An 18948-nucleotide genomic window follows, 5' to 3' on the forward strand; every position below is an offset into this window, starting at 1 on the left:
ATGGATCCTATATGGTCATTTTTTTATAAGCTGACATTTGACTTACTACACGTGAAATTGTTACCAATTACAATTTATTTCATATTTGCGTTGATGTCATAAGCAGGCATCCTCTTTATCACGATGTTTTCTCTTCTGATAGATGCAAATGCAGCTACTTCCATTGTTCTAGTTATGATGCTGCAGATCAAAAATGCAGTTTCTATACCATATCATTAAATGTAAAGGTGGGAAGGAGGATTATGGATAACTCTCCAGTTTCCAGCTTCAATGACCAGGAAGTCAGGCAATACTGTGTTATGCTCAAATGTTCGTTCACCCACACACACTCACAAATATTTTTATTTCTCCCAAATTTCCTACTGCCTCTTGAACGCTATAGTTTGATACTGAAATCAGTGTCACTTCAGTAAAGCTTCCCTTTTTCCGCAAAATTTCCCCTTTCTGCTCCACCGACTCACCGACCATAAAAATCCTCTATAGCCCTGCCTTTCCCTTTAAAAACACGGTCACACGGTAATTGCCTGCCTAAACCCGCCCTCCGGGAAGGAAGGGGGGGTCCCGTCACCACAGCAACGGGAGCAGGAAGGGGCGGGCTTCGTGGTCCTGCATCCGGCCTGCCGCGTGCACCAGCTGCACTGGTGCGGGGGCGCAGGCTTCTCGGGCACAGCGTGTCCTTCAGCTCCGGGTTGGAGCCGGAGCCGGAGCCGGAGCCGGATTCCGCGCAGAAGGCCACGTCAACCTAAATTTACACCGCCCTCCCCACCCCGCCGCGCCCGCAAGGCTTGCGGCGAGTCCTTCCAAGCCGCGTCGTCCACGCCTTTCCCACAATGCCCCGCGCCAGGCCCCGCCCTGCCTCGCCTAGGAGACCGGCGCGCGAGGAGCAGACCGGAGCCGGCCGCTCTCGCAACCCGGCGGTGCGGCTGGACCTCACCAGTCCCGGATGCGGCGGGGCAGCGTTTAAAGAGTGCGCGCTTCCCTCTCGCAGGCACAGCTTGCGCTAGGCCGAGTGGGGTCCGCCGCCAGGGATTGAGGATGGGGAAGTAGCTGCAGGAGGCGACCCCGCGACGCCGAGGTGGGCATAGGCCGGGGGCCGAGGCTCTGAGAGTGCCGGCGGCGCTTGGGCCCTCTGGGAAGATGCGGGGTGGGGGCGTGGGGGCGAAATGCCGGTGCGCCGGAATTTGTTCTCTCTCTTGCAGGTCGCTTATTGTGTTCTCGCTCCCAGTCTTTCTTCTCCGGTACCAATACCACCCTTCCTCCGCCCAGCGGTTCCCCGCTTTTTGCTCCATTTTCTCACTTTAGCCTCGGTTATCCATCCAGGTTTCTTTCTCCCTTAGTCCGGCCTGAGATTTCACACACCAGCAACACTTGACAGTCTTGTTTCTCTCAATGTCTCCATCTTTCCCGTTCTCCCCGCAACCCTTTCTGGAGTGGTGGCGGCAGTGAGTTAGCGTTGCATTTACCTGCAGCTTCCACCTGTGCTCGAAGGGGGGGCAGAGCAAGTCAGGCACGCCCACGCTGACCGAGAACCTCCGCTAGGCAAGAACAAGCAGCACTTGTGTTTGAGAATATGTTCTCTATTTTTTTCTAGTCATTTTCTGGACATTTATTAATCTCCACTATGTTTTACCAAAAAATGGGGGGTTTTGGTTTGGTTTGGTTTGCTGGCGAGAAAAGGAATTAGAAATGAACCAAAAACCTTTTGCAGGTAGGGAGAAAATTTTTAAAAGCAGACGTTTAGGAGTAAATGAAGAAGGGAGGAACTGAGGATGCTAGGAAGGTTACATTTTTCAGAGTGTTACTCTTTGGAACCAAAGTATTTAAGTTTTTTACATGTAATCTGATGATTTTATTTTTACCCTACACAGGTGAACATGCCTAAATAACTAATTCCTCTTCTCCTTTTCTGTTTCTTTTTCTTTTTATACCAGACTAAACTTTGCAATAGAATTACAGTGTTAACATTGTTACTCTGCTAGGTATATAAAATATCTACTTGGATGTAATATAAGCACATTCTGAGAAAACCCAGGGGGAAAACGGCCTACTATATAAGTTGTCTATTACAATGATATAAATTCATTACCGTTCTTCGACCGATTGTATGAAAAATACAGACCCTTTGAAAGGATCTCGTGCTTTCTAGTCCCCGCCAAAGGACATTTCCTACAAGTGAAATTTGATTGAAATGAAAACTGCTAGCCTTAAAGGGGCGAAGAAATAGCCGAAAAGGAAGCTGATCAAAAGGGCCATGCTTAAGCTGGATAGAAAAAGGAAGGAAGTCACTCCTCTTCAACCCCTTGTGTTCTGGGTGCTGATCGGAGCAAATTGCAGCATTTGTTTGTAAAGTGTTCTAGCTAGCTGTAACCGCACTAGCTACTTTTTACCTTTATTTACTGTCTTCAGTGATCTCACGAATCTGGCTACCTGGATATGGAAGTAATGAAGGGGATCCCCCAAAGAACAGCCTGGGGCATTCACCCTGATTTGCCATTTACTGGAGATTGTATTGCTGGCAGTGTTACTTAGTAAATAGTGTTACTCATGGGTTTGTTTTTTAATTAAGATATTTTAACTACCCAATTTTTTTCTCTTTAGATTAACGTTTTGGGAGTAACTACCCGATTTTTTTCTCTTTAGATTAACGTTTTGGGAGACAATTTGTGATGCCTGATTAACCTTTAGAGTAATGTGGACAGAAGTTCTCAAACTTGCATATTACATCAACTGGAACCAGCGGCATTACCTTAATGTTCACTTAAATCAAAACTTGGACAAAAAAGACAATGAGGGTCTGGTTAAATAAAGATGACTATGTCAGAGACTTGAAAAGGGTCGTTCTCTGTTTTCTAATACTATATATGGCTGTTTTAGTGGGTACAGATCAAGATTTTTACAGTTTACTCGGAGTATCCAAAACTGCAAGCAGTAGAGAAATAAGACAAGCTTTCAAGAAATTGGCTTTGAAGCTACATCCTGATAAAAACCCGGTAGGTAAAATTTTCTTTTTAAAAATATCTAATGTGTTTTAGAAGGTTTTAATATGTATTTAAATTATTATAAATAAGTGCTCAAAATGCTTAAGAACAATCACATGTCAAAAATCGTAATTCATCTTCTATACTGAAAACAGCCAAAAAAATAAAAGAAGCAAAATGTTCTAAGTTTAGAATAGTGTAAGGAATGTCTATACCAAAAATGCAGTTTCCCTCTTAGTTTGAAAACTAATTTCCAGCAGCTCTCTTACAGATGTTAATCTCAAAACAGAAGTAACTGAAGTAGTTTTCTTAGTAAAGTAGGTTAAAATCAAGTATTTTAGAGCAGTAACAGAAATATTGTTTCCTTAGGACTTAGAGGGTATGTTGTCCTAAAAATAGTAATAGCTAATAATAGCATGCTTCGACTTTCACTATTTTCCCCCATGTGCAAGTCCAAGACCAGAGTCAAAAGTACTGTGAATTAAAACTTGAGCAGCCAAGTCCAGTTAATTGCAATCATAAATATTTGATTGTGTACCCAATTATGTAATCTTTCAAAACTAAATTAGCTTTTATCTTAAGGTATTTTTATACTTTACTTCATTTTTTCTCAGTGAAATTAGATATTCATCAAAGAAAAAGGTATGATTGTTATAATTTTCTAGATAGAGTTTTAAATAGGATTATTTGATTTCAGCTGCATAAAGCTGAGCAGTAGAATCAACATTTCTCTAAAACTTGTTAATTGGTAATTTTTTCTTGAGATGTACATTCTATTGTATTTACGATTTTTATTTAAAATTTAAAAATATCATTTCTTTAAGTTTCTATATGGAAGATAGTAGACCACCTACAACTAAGTATTATTTAGGTGAAAGCATTATTCAAAAAACAATTTTGTGAAACAGTAACAGACATCAATCCTATGTTGAGTGGTTATTCTGATACTAGTTCTTATTTAATTATCTGATAGATTGGATTACATGCTTTTTCTTAGTTAATATGTTGAATATTAACCTCAAATAAAATAACTCACAAATTTCATTGTGATTGTCTTAGGGGTAACATACTATTTACAATATTAAGGCTTTCCAGGGGTTCATTAGTTTTTTTCTCAGTTGCATTTCTTAGAAGGAATGACATATTTTATGACCACATCTGTCAACCTTTTGAGGCATCAATTCTCCTTTCTCTGTTACTTTTCTTATTTTTTAAAATTGTAGTTCTTTAAAAATAACTTTTTTATTTCGGTCCATGATCACCCGTATCATAATTGTACTGCTCCCACTTATCCTAGTATCTAATCTCACAGAACTCTCAGGACTAAATTACATCAACATAGGTTCTGTAGAGATTTGATTGTGTATCTGAAACAAATATTATATTAATATTTTTTAATAGAATAACCCAAATGCACATAGTGATTTTTTAAAAATAAATAGAGCATATGAAGTACTCAAAGATGAAGATCTGCGGAAAAAGTACGACAAATATGGAGAAAAAGGACTTGCAGATAATCAAGAAGGAGGCCAGTATGAAAGCTGGAATTACTATCGTTATGATTTTGGTAAGATGATAATGAAATTCCTTATGAAATTCTTGTTTATTTGAGTAAATTTAGAAAGTTTTGTTTCACCACTTAGGAAGTTAGGATGCATTACCTTGACTCTTCAATAACATGGGAGTGGAATTCAAAAGGAAAGTCAAGTAGTATGTAGATACTATCTGTATAGGTTTGAAGATGTTTCAGTCATAATCTTGTTAAATACTTTTAAAGTAAGGGTTGCAATTAATTTTAAAAATATTTGCATTAGAAGTTAAATGTTGAAGCCTTTTCATATTTCTAGAGCACCATATTTTCTAAGAAAGACTAAAGTTTCCTTTAATAGTGGTCACTTCAGTAGAAATGCCATCCTTCTTAATTAGTAATGTTAATAATGGTTTAAGGTGTTGACAGGAATGAGAGAGGCAAGAGCAGAGAGAGTGAGCAAGTTAAATAAATCAAGGAAGGGGAAAAGTAAACAGATATTAAGGCAAGAGGGAGCATTCAGATATGCGGTAGTTTTCTTGGTCATTAATTAGCCTCAAATGGAGGGTAAGCCTGAAGTATGCTTTTATACATATTAGACTAAATAAAATTTTTTTTATTATAGTTGGAATATTTGTTTCTCAAGGCTGACTTTCTTTTCAAAATAGTATTTTCAGGTATATTCACTATAGCGTGATAGTTTGTAACAGGTGTCAGCAATCTACTTTCACAGACAGTCTGGCCTGCCACCTGCTTTTGTAAATAAAGTTTTATTGGAATGCAGTTGTGCTCATTTAACTAGTATTGTCCTTTACACTTAATGGGCAGAGTTGAGTAGTTGTGACAGAAACCATGTGTCCCATAAAACCTAAAATAGTTACTGACGCCTGGTATATATCCATCACTAATATTTAAATATTTTATATAATGAGAAACTTTTTCACATTAGTGTTAATTATTATAAATAAAATTTGTATTTACTTCAGTTTGCCCTTACTTTTGCAAATATTCTAATTATATAAGACCTTTAGCAATAAATATTTTTAAATAATACCTCATATTTAAAAAAACATGCAATCTAAAAGTGAATGAGGTCTGTAATCTAGTTAACAGTAATGTACCAGTACCAAGTTCCTGGTTTGGCTATTGTATTAAAATTACATAGCATGTCACCATTAAGGGAAGCTGGGAGAAAGGTAAATGGGAGTTTGAACTACTTTTACAACTTCCTTTAAGTCTATAACTATTTCAAAATGAAAATTTTTTTTAAAAACATATAATAGAAATTTCCTATGGAGAAGAAATTACATGACTATAATAGGAACCCTGCAACACACACCCCTGTGACAATCCATATCAAGAAACTAGTATCTTTTGATCACTCTTTAAATGTATCACCAATGGTATTGTTTACTCTTTGCTTTTCTCTTAGTTTGTTGCATATTCTTAAACATTGAGATTTAGTATAGTAATCTATTTTTTGATGAATGAAACAAAAGTAACATTTTTATGTGATGATTTATTTTTATAATGAAGTTTTAATTTTATACTTTCATGTACTTTTAAAATTAGGTATTTATGATGATGATCCTGAAATCATAACATTGGATAGAAGAGAATTTGGTAAGTTTGTGGACATATGATTTTTCTAAAATCATAGTTCAAGACCAATTTCTTAACTAAAATTCTTGAGGACAAATATATTTAGAATTTAGAAATTTTTTTGAATGTTAGCAAGGGAATATGGTATATCTTGAACATTAAATAACATTCTACAGTGTTAGTTAAGATTTTCACATAGTTTCTTTTAGTATCATCATCAACTTTCCTTCTGTTATCTTAATGAACTTTTATGACCTTCCTGTGCATTAGCTACAATTATTTTTCTCATTTCACAGATGAAGAAAAGAAACCTTAGAAGTACTAAGCAACATCCTCAACATTCCATACATGTGTGTTTCTGACAGATTTGAATTAATAATGAAACAATACCTGTTCTTTTTCTGCATTTTTCCAGATTATTAAAAAGTGTTTACATTTAAGAGTATGTTAAGTGAAAAAAAAAACCTAATACAAAATTGTATATGCAGTATAATATAAATTTTACAAAATGTGTACACAAAGATGCATAGAGGATAGAAGCTGTATGAGAAAATAAAAAATCAGCACTGATAAAAATAAAGTTCTTATCAGAATGTAGGGCAGTATACTGTTTTTAAAAACATATATTAAAATATCTTTAAATTAAAAAAAATTTTAACATAATATTACACAGTGAAATGCATAAAAAAGTAAAAATAATACATAGCCCATACCAGTTCAGGACAGGTTTGTATACCAGGTGAGCTTGCTGCAAACTTGCAAAAATACTTCTGGTTTCGAACTTTTGTATTTCAGTGTTTTGAATAAGTATATAGTTATTTTGGCAGCAGATTTAATTTGACCTATGATTTGTGTGAAAATGGATATAAAAATTTAGCTCTACCGCACTTTGTATTGCATTTTAGAAAACCTTAAATGTTGAATTAGATTCTTATATTTTCAAACTTGTGTGTGTATAATAAAATATTTTTTTCTGCCTCAAACCAATATTTTTACCTCAAATCAAATTTGTTTTATTTTGCTGTGTTACAGTTAATTTAGAAAACTGTAATAGCATACTAGCTGTAAAATGCATGCATATAATTTCTTGTATTATCATAAACAATGTATTACAGTCACTGATTATGTACAGTTCCTTCTTAGCAAGAATTGTGTCATTCTTATTTTCTACATCATGTTGGTGAATTTAGGCCTACAAAGTAGCTGTGTAGTTCATTACTTTGTTAGAAGTCTTGCAGTGAACACTTGAACAAATTCCCCAAAAAATGAATATTTTTCCTCCAAAGGAAATGGCAGAAAATTCGATTCATTTATATTGTTGGTAGACAGAACTGATAACCCATGTTTCAAGCTGGCAAAATCATAATTTTTTGGCATGTGTTTATGTGAACTTACTACTTTTCCTGTGGTTATTGTCTCTCATGTGTTAGACTATCAGTAAGTATTTTGTGGTCCGGTGGGGCAGAAAACTTTGAAATTAGAGATAGAATTGGAGGAACTGAGCAAAACTTGCAAGCTGACTAGTGCATGAATCCACCCAAAATTAAAGACTTTCTTGATGGTTGCATTGCACATGGGTTCAAACTTTTTCAGATTTGTCACTATAGAGAAAAGGTTAAGAACTGCTGATAGTTCATATAGAACCCCAGATAGTAGTTAAGAATAAATTGTAGCCACAAAACGTTAGAGACAATTTTTCAAAAATAACTAACATTGATAGGTTTGGTGCAGAGTTGCCACTATTCCTTCTGAGCTCTAATACTACCATATGTAGTCCTAGTCTTAGACAAGCTAATCCTGCAGTTTTAGTTGAAGAAGCCACAGGAAGATGACAAGGTTGGATAGCAGTATCAATTTGTGCTTATGTAAATATCACATTAGCCTAACTTGATTGTGGGTCTCTTTATTACTAGTAGTTTGTTAGTTGATCTTGTCTTTTGTGTAACGAATTATATAAGTAATTATGGAGTTATTTTTAAGTTATGTGTGTTCTCTTCCTCCAGAGAGGAATTATGTTTTCTTCGGACTAGAGTCACTAATGATCTCAGATCAGCTTTATCCAAAGAGGTTAAAAGCTGAGCTTTGGACTTAGATAGGACTGATCTCTTTCCAGTTCATCTTTATTTACAGGATCCTTTCTTACTTATACCCTAAGCGCTCTGTTTTCATCCCTCTAGTCTCATGAATCTGTTAAGAGCTCTGCTCAGTTGCTCACTCATCAGCTCCGTGTTCTAGAGGTGGTAAACTGGCCCTCTGATTTCTACTTCCTCCCATTCCTGGACCCCTTAATTCTTCACTGTATTGGTAACTGATGCTTTCAACAGAAGTCTTTTGTATTTTGTCCAGGTCTGCTGCAGTTGTAATGAAAGAGTTAATCCAAATTACATATTTCATTTTTATCAGGAGTGGAACTCTAGACTGTTCAACTAGAACAGAAGAGAAAATGTGATTAGTAAACTTGACTCTGAAAGTTTTAAAAATGTTCTCATCCTTCCCATTAAACATGATGCATGTTATCTTTTTATATGTGACAGGAAAGTATTACATTGGTTATTATAAACAGGTTCTAGATCATATCTGCAAAAGCAGAGAACATCTCTCCTACACTAGTCATTCTGAATAGTACCCACACAATACAGGCATCCTTTTGAAGATAAGCTCAAGAAGTTAAAGAGGAACTCAAAGTACCTCTTCCTTTTACATTTTTCTAGGCTAACAGTCTATTAGCTGTAGTTGCATAGATACTAACAGACAGGCGTTAGCTGTAGTTGTGTAGTTTAGACGCTGAAAATTGCATTTTAAGTTGTACTTGTTCTGTTCTGGGTCACTGGGTTGTGCAAAAACACCCACATTGAGCTTTGATAATACAGTATTAAAAATATTTTAACCTTATTCTTATTATTCAACAATAGTGGGAACTGGGCAAATAGTTTAGAAGTACTCTGTGAACACGAAGTACCAAGGTGGGAGACTTTTTCATTTACACAAGGTTTTGCGTCACACTAAATGCCATTCATATTTATTGTACATCATTTTTCCCCTCCAGTTTTATTGAGATATAATTCACATACAGCACTGTATAAATTTAAGGTGCACAGCATAATGATTTGACTTACATCATGAAGTGATTATCACAGTAAGTTTAGTTAACATCCGTCATCTCATAAAGATATAAAATTAAATAGAAAAACTTTTTCTTTTGTGATGAGAACTCTCAGGATTTGCCCTTAACAACTTTCGTATGTAAAATACAGCAGTCTTGATTATATTTATTATGTTGTGCATTACATCCTTAGTACTTACTTGTCTTTTAACTGGAAGCTTGTACCTTTTGACTGCCTTCATTCGATTACCCTTCCCTCCAGCTCCTGCCTCTGGTAGCCACAAATCTGATGTATTTTTCTGAGTTTGTTTTCGAAGTGTAATTAACCTACAACACTATGTCAGTTCCAGTTACACAACATAATAATTTGGTGTTTCTATACATCTTAAATGATCACCACAATAATTCTAGTTATGGTAGGTCACCATACAAAGATATTACAGTTACTGACTCTGCTCTCCACACTGTACATAGCAATCTATATGTGTGTGTGATTATTTTAAGTTGCTGATGTCTTAAGTTCAGACACATTTTAACAACCCTGCATTTTTATCCCCCACCACATTTACTGTTTTTGACGTAGTTTATATCTTCTTGTTTTGTATATCCCATAATTGGTTATTGTGGTTATAGTTGATCTTACTACTTTTGTCTTTTAACCTTCCTACTAGCTTTATATATGGCTGATTTACTACCTTTACTGTATGTTTGTCTCCTTCCATAATTTTCATGTTTCTAGCTGTGGTCTTTTCTTTTTCATATGTAAGTTTCTGTAACATTTTTTGTAAAGCTGGTTTCATGGTGATGAACTCTTTTAGCTCTCGCTTCTCTGTAAAACTTTTGATCTTCAGATCCTTAAACTCTAAATTGCCAGGTAGAATATTATTGGTTGTAGGTTTTTTCCTTTCATCCCTTTAACTATATCGTAAATATGTTTAGAGAACTCTAGAAATAACGAACAGAGTAAACTAAGAAGTTTTTAAAACAAAAAGTTAGAAAGAAGAACCAAAAAGATGAAGAATACAGTAAGTGAAATGAAAAATACACTAGAAGTAATCAAGAATGGATTAGATGGTACAGAGGAATGAACCAGGGAGCTGGAAGAGAGAGTAGTGATAATCACTGAAGCCGAACAGGAAAAAGAAAAGAGAATAAAAAGAAATGAGGACAACTTAAAAGACCTGTGAGACAACATCAGGTGTACTAACATTGGCATTATTGGGACTCAGAAGGAGAAGAGAGAAAGGGGCAGAGAACATACAAGATTTTACCTAAATTCAGTTGATGGTCTAAGTCAACATGACAATTATTTTGACAACCTGGATAGAGTAGTCTATTTGTCAAGACTTTCTAAGGTTGCCAAAGAACAGTTGATAAAATCCTAATGTATACATGTTGCCTGTAATGTATGGATTAACTTTTTCCCATAGATCTGTGTGCCTTGTAATTGAAATCTAGGTGAACATTGAGGCCTGCATATGTTACTAATTAACCAGAATAATTACATATATCTAGAATGGTGTGCATATTTTGATGTCTTCCTATAATTTGCTGTAACTTATGAAAATTTTCTTTAAAAATTAACTGAGAACTGATTTTGATATGGAATTACATGGAAACTCTTTAACCAAAAGCAAATTGTCTTTACCTTTTTATCTTGAATTTGAGAGCACATCCTTACAATGATAAAATTTTTTAATGAATAAATTTTGTTTACTTGTATCAGATCATCTTATAGCTTATAATGTATAATGTATGGTTGGGTACACATTATGTGGTGTTCAGATCTATTATTTTAGCGAATATGTATTCATGTTTTGAATTGTTAAAAACCTGATCTAATACTTCAAATAACACAATTTACCAAGGTAAATGTCCATGAAGGGCAAACGTTACACATTTCCTATTCCGGTAGGTGTTGTGTAGGTCTCTTACTTCATTCTGTCAGAATCTGGATTAGCTGTCAGAATTGATTGACCACATGTTTAACCTGTGCTGCAGATGGAAAAAATGATTAGATCTCCGTGTCTCTCACTGTTCCTCTTCATTTCTCTCATTGAAATTCTCATAGATTCAGCTGTTGCTTCCTTGTGTAGCTTCTTTCTTTTTACAGCTTCATGATGACTTCGATCATGTAGTTCAAGTCTGCTTCTTATGCAGGTAGGGCTTGGAAGAGTTAATAAAAAAGGTATTGTTAGTTTGACAGTTGAAATAGTGTTTTCCTCTTACAGAAAAAATTGTACAGAAAATAACAGGCAGTGTGAGAGATACATGACTTTTGTTTCATTCTGATCTCAATGAAAATTTTTAACTAAAATATGCACAAACCTTTAGTAAATAGTTCTAAGTTGTTTTGGTTTCATGTGCTTGTAGATGCTGCTGTTAATTCTGGAGAGCTGTGGTTTGTGAACTTTTACTCCCCAGGATGTTCACACTGCCATGACTTAGCTCCCACAGTACGTATTTTTTATATCCTGATTATTAAAGTTTTATTATTTACAGTTGCTCTGTTATTTGAGTGTTTTTTTTTTTTTACTGTTAGGACTTTTTCTACTAATGTAATTATAACTATCAGAAATAATCATTTTTTCACATGTATATGGTTTTATGTGCTAGAAATACTCTCCTTTAAGAATGTAGAGCTTGAAGAATGTTCAAGGAAAGATAAATGATCTTATCTGAGAAATACTTTTTTTTTTCTCATAGTGGAGAGACTTTGCTAAAGAAGTGGATGGATTACTTCGAATTGGAGCGGTTAACTGTGGCGATGATAGAATGCTTTGCCGGATGAAAGGAGTCAACAGTTATCCCAGCCTCTTCATTTTTAGGGCTGGAATGGTAAGAGTTTAAATTTGCATTTTTTTAAATTTGTGGAAATTATAACATCGAAATACTAGAGAAAATCTGAATATGTGTGGATTTTACAGTATTTTGATTTTTAAGTCTTATTTGATTTTTAAGACTACTATGCTGTAGTCAGATGGCACCTAAAATAAATTTTTGATTGTGTTGTGAATACTTTGATGCCATTGCTTTGACTTTGTTCTATTTCAAAATTAAATGTTTGCCAGTTTCAATTTCCATCTTAATATAATGTAACCAATATGCATATGGTACTTTATAATTCACAAAGTATTTACAGGTATTTTCTCTCATTGACTATAAAGTTCTGATTTCCCTTTTTTCCCTAGTGTTAAGTGGTAAAACAAACAAACTATTATAAACAGTATTATTCAAATGTCTGCCATGTAATCTATAAAATCAAGATTCTCAGCATATCATTTAGAAATACACTGTTTATAGACAGATCTTACTTATTCAAAATGAGGTAGAATTAAAGGTATTTGGTATGAGTTTTGAAAAGAAAATGTAAAGGATGTTTCTCTTTTTGTAAATAAAAAACTAGGCTGCAGTGAAATACCATGGTGACAGATCAAAGGAAAGTTTAGTGAATTTCGCCATGCAGCATGTTAGAAGCACAGTGACAGAATTATGGACAGGTAATTTTATTTTCATACTTTGCTCAATTTTCAAGGATACTTTGAATTGGTATTTTAAGTTTCTCAGTGGCAGTATTAATGTTTTGGTCATAATATTGAAATTTTAAAATGTCTTTTCCATGCTTTCTTAAAGGGAATTGTATCATTTGTTCTGAACTCGACGTAATAGTAGGCATTTAATAAATAAACTACATTTATACAGAAACTAAAACAATTAAGATTTTATGAGATGGGGCTAGGTGAAAAGGCAACTTTCAAAGTTCAACTAAATATTTAATAAACTGTTTTATTGCGTTCATAAGTATACTGTATCAGGCAGTAAATTCATGCCTATTCAGTTTAATTTTGAAGTTTAAAAACACTTCCAGTCTTAGGCTTTTAATTCATCAAGTTACTTTAGATGGGTTATTTTATTACCCTGTACTACCCATGAAATGATAGTAGTTACCTCTAAAGAAATGCTCATATCATTCATTGAGTATCAGTTATGTCTCTGAAACTATGTCAAATACCAGAGCTGCACTAATAAAGTATATAATCCCTGCCTTCAGGGACCCCCATTGTTTTAGTAAGGAAGATATTAGTAAACCATTAAAATGCAAGGTAGTAACTATTATGATAGAGGTAGGTTTAGGGAAGCATGAATGCTATGAAAGAACTCAGGTGGGGAAGAGGAAGAGTTAGGAAGTCCTTGAATGAGGTCAGATCCAATCTGTCTTGAAGGTGAAAAAGGAATCCTTAAAAGGCCACTGTATTTGGGAAACTGGCAATATTTCATGAATCTAACAAAAAGATGGGTAAGGGCTGGAGTGGCATGGGGACGAATATAGCTGGCTGAATGGGTAAACAAAGCTCAGGTCACAAGGGACCTTAATTGCCAATTTGAGTTTCTTTCTTTCTTAATGAAACAATGAATTTAGATTTTACGTGATGGAAAAAATAGTGAAGGAATTTGACATCTCAAGAGGATTTTTAGAAAATGCTGAAAACCACTCAGAGTGGATGGGGAAATGAGATTAGAAGGGAACAACCATTTAGAAAACAGTTTTCATTATGAGTACTCAGTGATCAGAAATTTGCTTTATATTCTCTTAAGGAAATTTTGTTAACTCCATACAAACTGCATTTGCTGCTGGTGTTGGCTGGCTGATCACTTTTTGTTCCACAGGAGGAGGTAACATTTTTCTTTATTTTATTATATGAAGGGACTATGACATTTAATTTTTAATTTTAATTTTAATCTTTTTTCCTAGCTTTATTGAGATATGGTTGACATAGAACGTTGTATAACTTCACAGTATAAAACGTGTTGATTTTGATACACTCATATGTTCCAAAATGATTACCACCATAGTATTAGCTAACACCTGCATCCTGTCCCATAATTACCATTTCTTTTTTATGGTGAGGACATTTAAGATCTACTCTTTGAGCAACTTTCAAGTATTTAATACAATATTGTTCATTGTAATCACTGTATACTGTACATTAGATCCCCAGAAGTTACTAATCTTATAAATGGAATTATGTACCCTTAGATTAGGTGACAGTCTTAAGTATGCTACTATAATTGATTATTCAGTACTTCAAATACAGTTTATACCCAGAGTTACAATTTTTATTTAATGAATATTTACCTTTTAAATTATTTTACATGTAACAGGTTATAAAATTGTTAAATTTTTTTGAAGTATAGCTGATTTACAATATTGTTAGTTTCAGGCATACAGCATAGTGATTCAGTTTGTTTTCTTGTTTTTTGTGGATTATATTCCATTATAGGTTATTAAAAGATATTGGGTATAATTCTCTATGATATACAGTAAATTCTTGTTGCTTACCTATTTTTTGTATAGTAGTTTATATTTGTTAATTCCATACTCTTTTTTTTTTAACTTTTATTGATTTATAATCATTTTACAATGTTGTGTCAAATTCCAGTGTTCAGCACAATTTTTCAGTTATTCATGGACATATACACACTCATTGTCACATTTTTTTCTCTGTGAGTTATCATAACATTTTGTGTATATTTCCCTGTGCTATACAGTGTAGTCTATTCTACAATTTTGAAATCCCAGTCTATCCCTTCCCACCCTCCACCCCCCGTTAATTCCATACTCTTAATTCATCCTTCCTTCCTCCCTTTTCCCTTTGGTAATCATAAGTTTGTTTTATGTGCCGTTGAGTTCGTTTCTGTTTTGTATAGACATTTGTATTATTTTATTAGATTCCACCTATAAGTGTTATCATTTAATGTTTGTCTTTCTCTGAGTTACTTCACTTAGTATTCTCTGGGTTCACCCACATTGTTGCTAATGTCAATATTGCATTATATTTTATGGCTGAGTAATATTCCATTGTGTATATGTATATATATGTACTACATCTTCTTAAGCCCATTGTCTGTTGGTGGGCATTTGGGGGTGTTTCTATATCTTGGCTTTTGTAAATAGTGCTGCTGTAAACATTGGGATACATATATCTTTGCAAATGAAAGTTTTCATCTTTTCCAGATATACCCCAGGAGTGGAATTGCTGGATCATATGATAGCTCTAGTTTTAGGTTTTGAGGAACCTCCATACTGTTTTCCATAGTGGCATAGTGGCTGCACCAGTTTACACGCCCACCAATAGTGTTCCCTTTTCAGCACACCCTCTCCAGCATTTACTACTTACAGACTTTTTGATAGCCATGTGACCAGTGTGAGGTGATACCTCATTTTTGTCTTGATTTGCATTTCTCTAATAATTAGCACTATGGAACATCTGTTTCTGTTGGCCATCTGTATGACTTTTTAGGAAAGATGTTTGTTTAGGTCTTCTATCCATTTTTGATTGAGTTGTTTGGTTTTTTATGTTACTGGGTCATATGAGCTGTTTATGTATTTTGGATATTAACCCCTTGTCAGTCTCATCGTTTGCAAATATTTTCTCCTGTTCTGCAGGTTGTCTTTTCGTTTTGTTGATAGTTTCCTTTGCTGTGCAAAAGACACTAAGTTTGATAAGGCCATATTTATTTTTGCTTTTATTTCTTTTGCCTTGGGAGACAGTTCTGAGAAAATATTGCGTGATTTTTGCCTGAGGATGTTTTGCCTATGTTCTCTCTAGGAGTTTTATGGTATCATGTCTTATATTTAAGTTTTTAAACCATTTTAAAATCTATTTTTGTATATGGTGTGAAGGGAGTGTTCTAATTTCATTGGTTTACATATTGCTGTCCAGCTTTCCCAACACCACTTACTGAAGAGACCTTTTTTTTTTTTTTTTTTTTTTTTTAACAGTTGTTGCCTTCTTTGTCGTAGGTTAATTGACCATAGGTGTATGGGTTTATTTCTGTGTTCTCTGCTCTGTTCCGTTGATCTATGTCTGTTTTTGTACCAGTACCATGCTGTTTTGATTACTGAAGCTTTGTAGTATAGTTTGAAGTCTGGGAGAGTTATACGACCAGCTTTGTTGTTTTTCCTCAGGAGTGCTTTGACAGTTTTGTGTTTTTTGGGGTTTTTATATAAATTTGGATTATTTGTTATAATTCTGTGGAAAATGTCATGGGTATTTTGATAGGGATTGTGTTTAATCTGTAGATTACTTTGGGTAATATGCCCATTTTAACAATGGTAATTTTTCCCATCTAAGAGCAAGAGATAGATATCTTTGCATTTCTTTGAATCATCTTCAGTTTCCTTTACCAGTATTTTATAGTTTTCAGCATGTAGGTATTTTACCTCCTTGGTTATATTTATTCCTAAGTATTTTATTTTATTGACATGATTTTAAATAGGATTTTTTTTTTTTTGATGTTTCATTTTTAGTGTATAGAAACACAACAGATTTCTGTATATTAATCTTGTTGCCTGCTACCTTGCAGAATTCTTTCATTAGTTCTAGTACTTTTGGGGTGAAGACTTTAGGGCTCTGTATAGATTATATGCAAAGAGTGACGGTTTTACTTCTTCCCTTCCAGTTTGGAGAACTTTTACTTCTTTTTCTTGTCTGATTGCTGAGTCCAGTACTTCTAGTACTTTTTTGAGTAGAAGTGGCCTGAATGGGCATCCTTGTTCTTGAATTTAGAGGGAAGGCTTTCAGCTTTTCACCATTGAGTATTATGCTGGTTGTGGATTTGCTGTAAATGACATTCATTATGTTGAGATATGTTCCCTCTGCACCCACTTTGGTGAGAGTTTTTATCGTGAATGGATGTTGAATTTTGTCTAATGCTTTTTCTGCATCTGTTGAGATGATTCTGTGATCATGTGGCTTTTGTCTTTTGTTAATGTGGTGTATCCCATGGATTGATTTGCATATGTGGAACTATCCCTGTGATCCTGAAGTGAGTTCACCTTTATCGTAGTTTATGATCCTTTTTATCTATTGTTGGATTCAATTTGTTAATATTTTGCTGAAATTTGCATCTATATTCCTGAAAGATATTGGCCTGCAACTTCCTCTTTTTTTATTGTGGTGTCCTTGTCTAGTTTTGTTATCAGGGAAATGGTGACCTCGTAGAATTAATTTGGGAATGTTCCCCCTTAAGTTTTTTGGATAAGTTTGAGAAGGATAGGTATAAGTTCTACTTTATTTTTGGTAGAATTCTCCAGTGAAGCTGTCGGTCCTGGACTTTTGTTTGCAGGGAGTTCTTTTATTACAGGTTTTATTTCACTTCTAGTGATTAGTCTGTTCAAATTGTTTCTTCTTGACTTAGCCATGGCAGGCTGTTTCTAAAAACGTGTCCATTTCTTCTAGGTTGTCCAATTTGTTGGCGTATAACTATTCATTGTACTCTTACGATTTTTCATATTTCTCTGGTATTATTTATTTCTCCTCTTTCATTTATCACTTTGTTTATTTGGTTCCTCTCTCTTCATGATGAACCTGGCTTGTCAGTTTTATTTATCTTTTAATTGGGAGTAGTTCCTCTGCCTTTTTATTTTACTTAACTTCCTCTGTCTCTATGAATTTAGTAGAAACAGTTGTCTATTATAGTCCTAAAGGGGTGTTTTTATGTGGGAGCATCCCTGTGTAGACTGCATGTATACAGCATGTTTGGTGTGAAGGCTGATTTTGATATGGACACCAGCTACATCTTTCCTCAAGGTGTGCTGGTCATTATCACCTTGATAGGGGGTGTGGTTGGTTTTGGGGAGGAACCTAAACTTATGCTGTGTGTGAGGCAGGACTTCCTCTTTGGTCCATGGCTGTTGCTACCTTGTCAGGGGCAGGGTCTGCTCTCCCGTTATTGGAATAGACACCTGAGGGTCAGGCTTGATCAGGCTCCATTCCCCTTCAGTGCTGCCTTGCCCTCAAAGGAAGTAATTGCTGAAGCAAGTGAGGTCCGTGTGCTTCCAGAGGACCAATGCACTGCCTGTTTAGGCATCTGTGGCTCCACTCAGAAACAGCCCAGGGTTGCGTCCCTTACCCTGTTGTGTCATCCCAGATCTAGTGCGAGGCTGTGGTGTGGAGTGGGTGGGGTTAGGGGTTGGGGCATTATGGCTGCTAGATTTGAGGTGGCTGTGCTGTCACCAGAGATCTGGGCTGCCTCAGTGGCCGTCTTCTCTCAGGACCTGCCTGCCCCAGATCCAGAGCTAAGCTTTGTATGGAGTGGGCAGAGCCAGAGCACTCACTCTGCTGGGAGGAAAATTGCGGGGTGCTCCTGTGGCACCACCCGAGTGAGTACTGGCAGTGACCACCTCATTCATATTACATCCCAGGACCCCCCAGACTGTGTCTGTATAGCTAGACCAAGTCTTTTCCCAGGGCATGGTTGGCCCAGGTCTTGTGCTGAGCAGTGGTGTGGAGTGAGTAGGGCAGGGTGTTCACCCTACTTGGGGAATACAGTGAGGCAGCAGCTACCAGTACAAAGCTCTCTCCGCCCTGATTACTGGTAACCAGCACGTGTGCACTCCTCCTGAGTACAGTCTAGGCTTCTCTAGCCCTTCTGTCTATCCCAGCAGTTCGCCCAGCAGTCAAGAGGTCTTGTCTCCTTGCAGGACCCCAGGACTGACATGCCCAATCCACCCCAGGACTGGCATGCTCAACCCACTCGCTCCCCACAGTGAGGGTCTGTCTACCCATGCAGACCTTCTCTTCCTTTCAGATCCCTCAGGTCGGGGTCCTGACCCTATGCCTTTTTCCGTACTACCCGATTGTGTGGGAATCTTTCTTGCAGCATTGGTTGTATAGGAACTCTGCCATTTTCCAGTTAATTTTCCATGAAAATTTTTCTACATGTAGAGGTAT

The 18948-nt window shown here is 35.7% G+C and overlaps 1 protein-coding gene across 1 annotated transcript in view; it reads left to right on the plus strand.

Moving 5' to 3' along the window:
• Positions 1 to 942: 942 nt before the first annotated feature.
• The window catches only part of DNAJC10 (DnaJ heat shock protein family (Hsp40) member C10), a 47630-nt gene continuing 29624 nt past the window's right edge, over positions 943 to 18948 (plus strand). The window contains exons 1-8 of the mRNA XM_006189145.3: positions 943 to 1075; positions 2641 to 2990; positions 4380 to 4545; positions 6079 to 6129; positions 11585 to 11667; positions 11918 to 12049; positions 12618 to 12711; positions 13808 to 13885. Coding sequence (XP_006189207.1) covers positions 2787 to 2990; positions 4380 to 4545; positions 6079 to 6129; positions 11585 to 11667; positions 11918 to 12049; positions 12618 to 12711; positions 13808 to 13885 — 808 coding nt within the window. The 5' untranslated portion in view covers positions 943 to 1075; positions 2641 to 2786. The remainder of the gene's footprint in view (positions 1076 to 2640; positions 2991 to 4379; positions 4546 to 6078; positions 6130 to 11584; positions 11668 to 11917; positions 12050 to 12617; positions 12712 to 13807; positions 13886 to 18948) is intronic.

Source organism: Camelus ferus, chromosome 5 (assembly GCF_009834535.1).
Source record: "Camelus ferus isolate YT-003-E chromosome 5, BCGSAC_Cfer_1.0, whole genome shotgun sequence".
In the NCBI taxonomy this organism is placed as follows: domain Eukaryota; kingdom Metazoa; phylum Chordata; class Mammalia; order Artiodactyla; family Camelidae; genus Camelus; species Camelus ferus.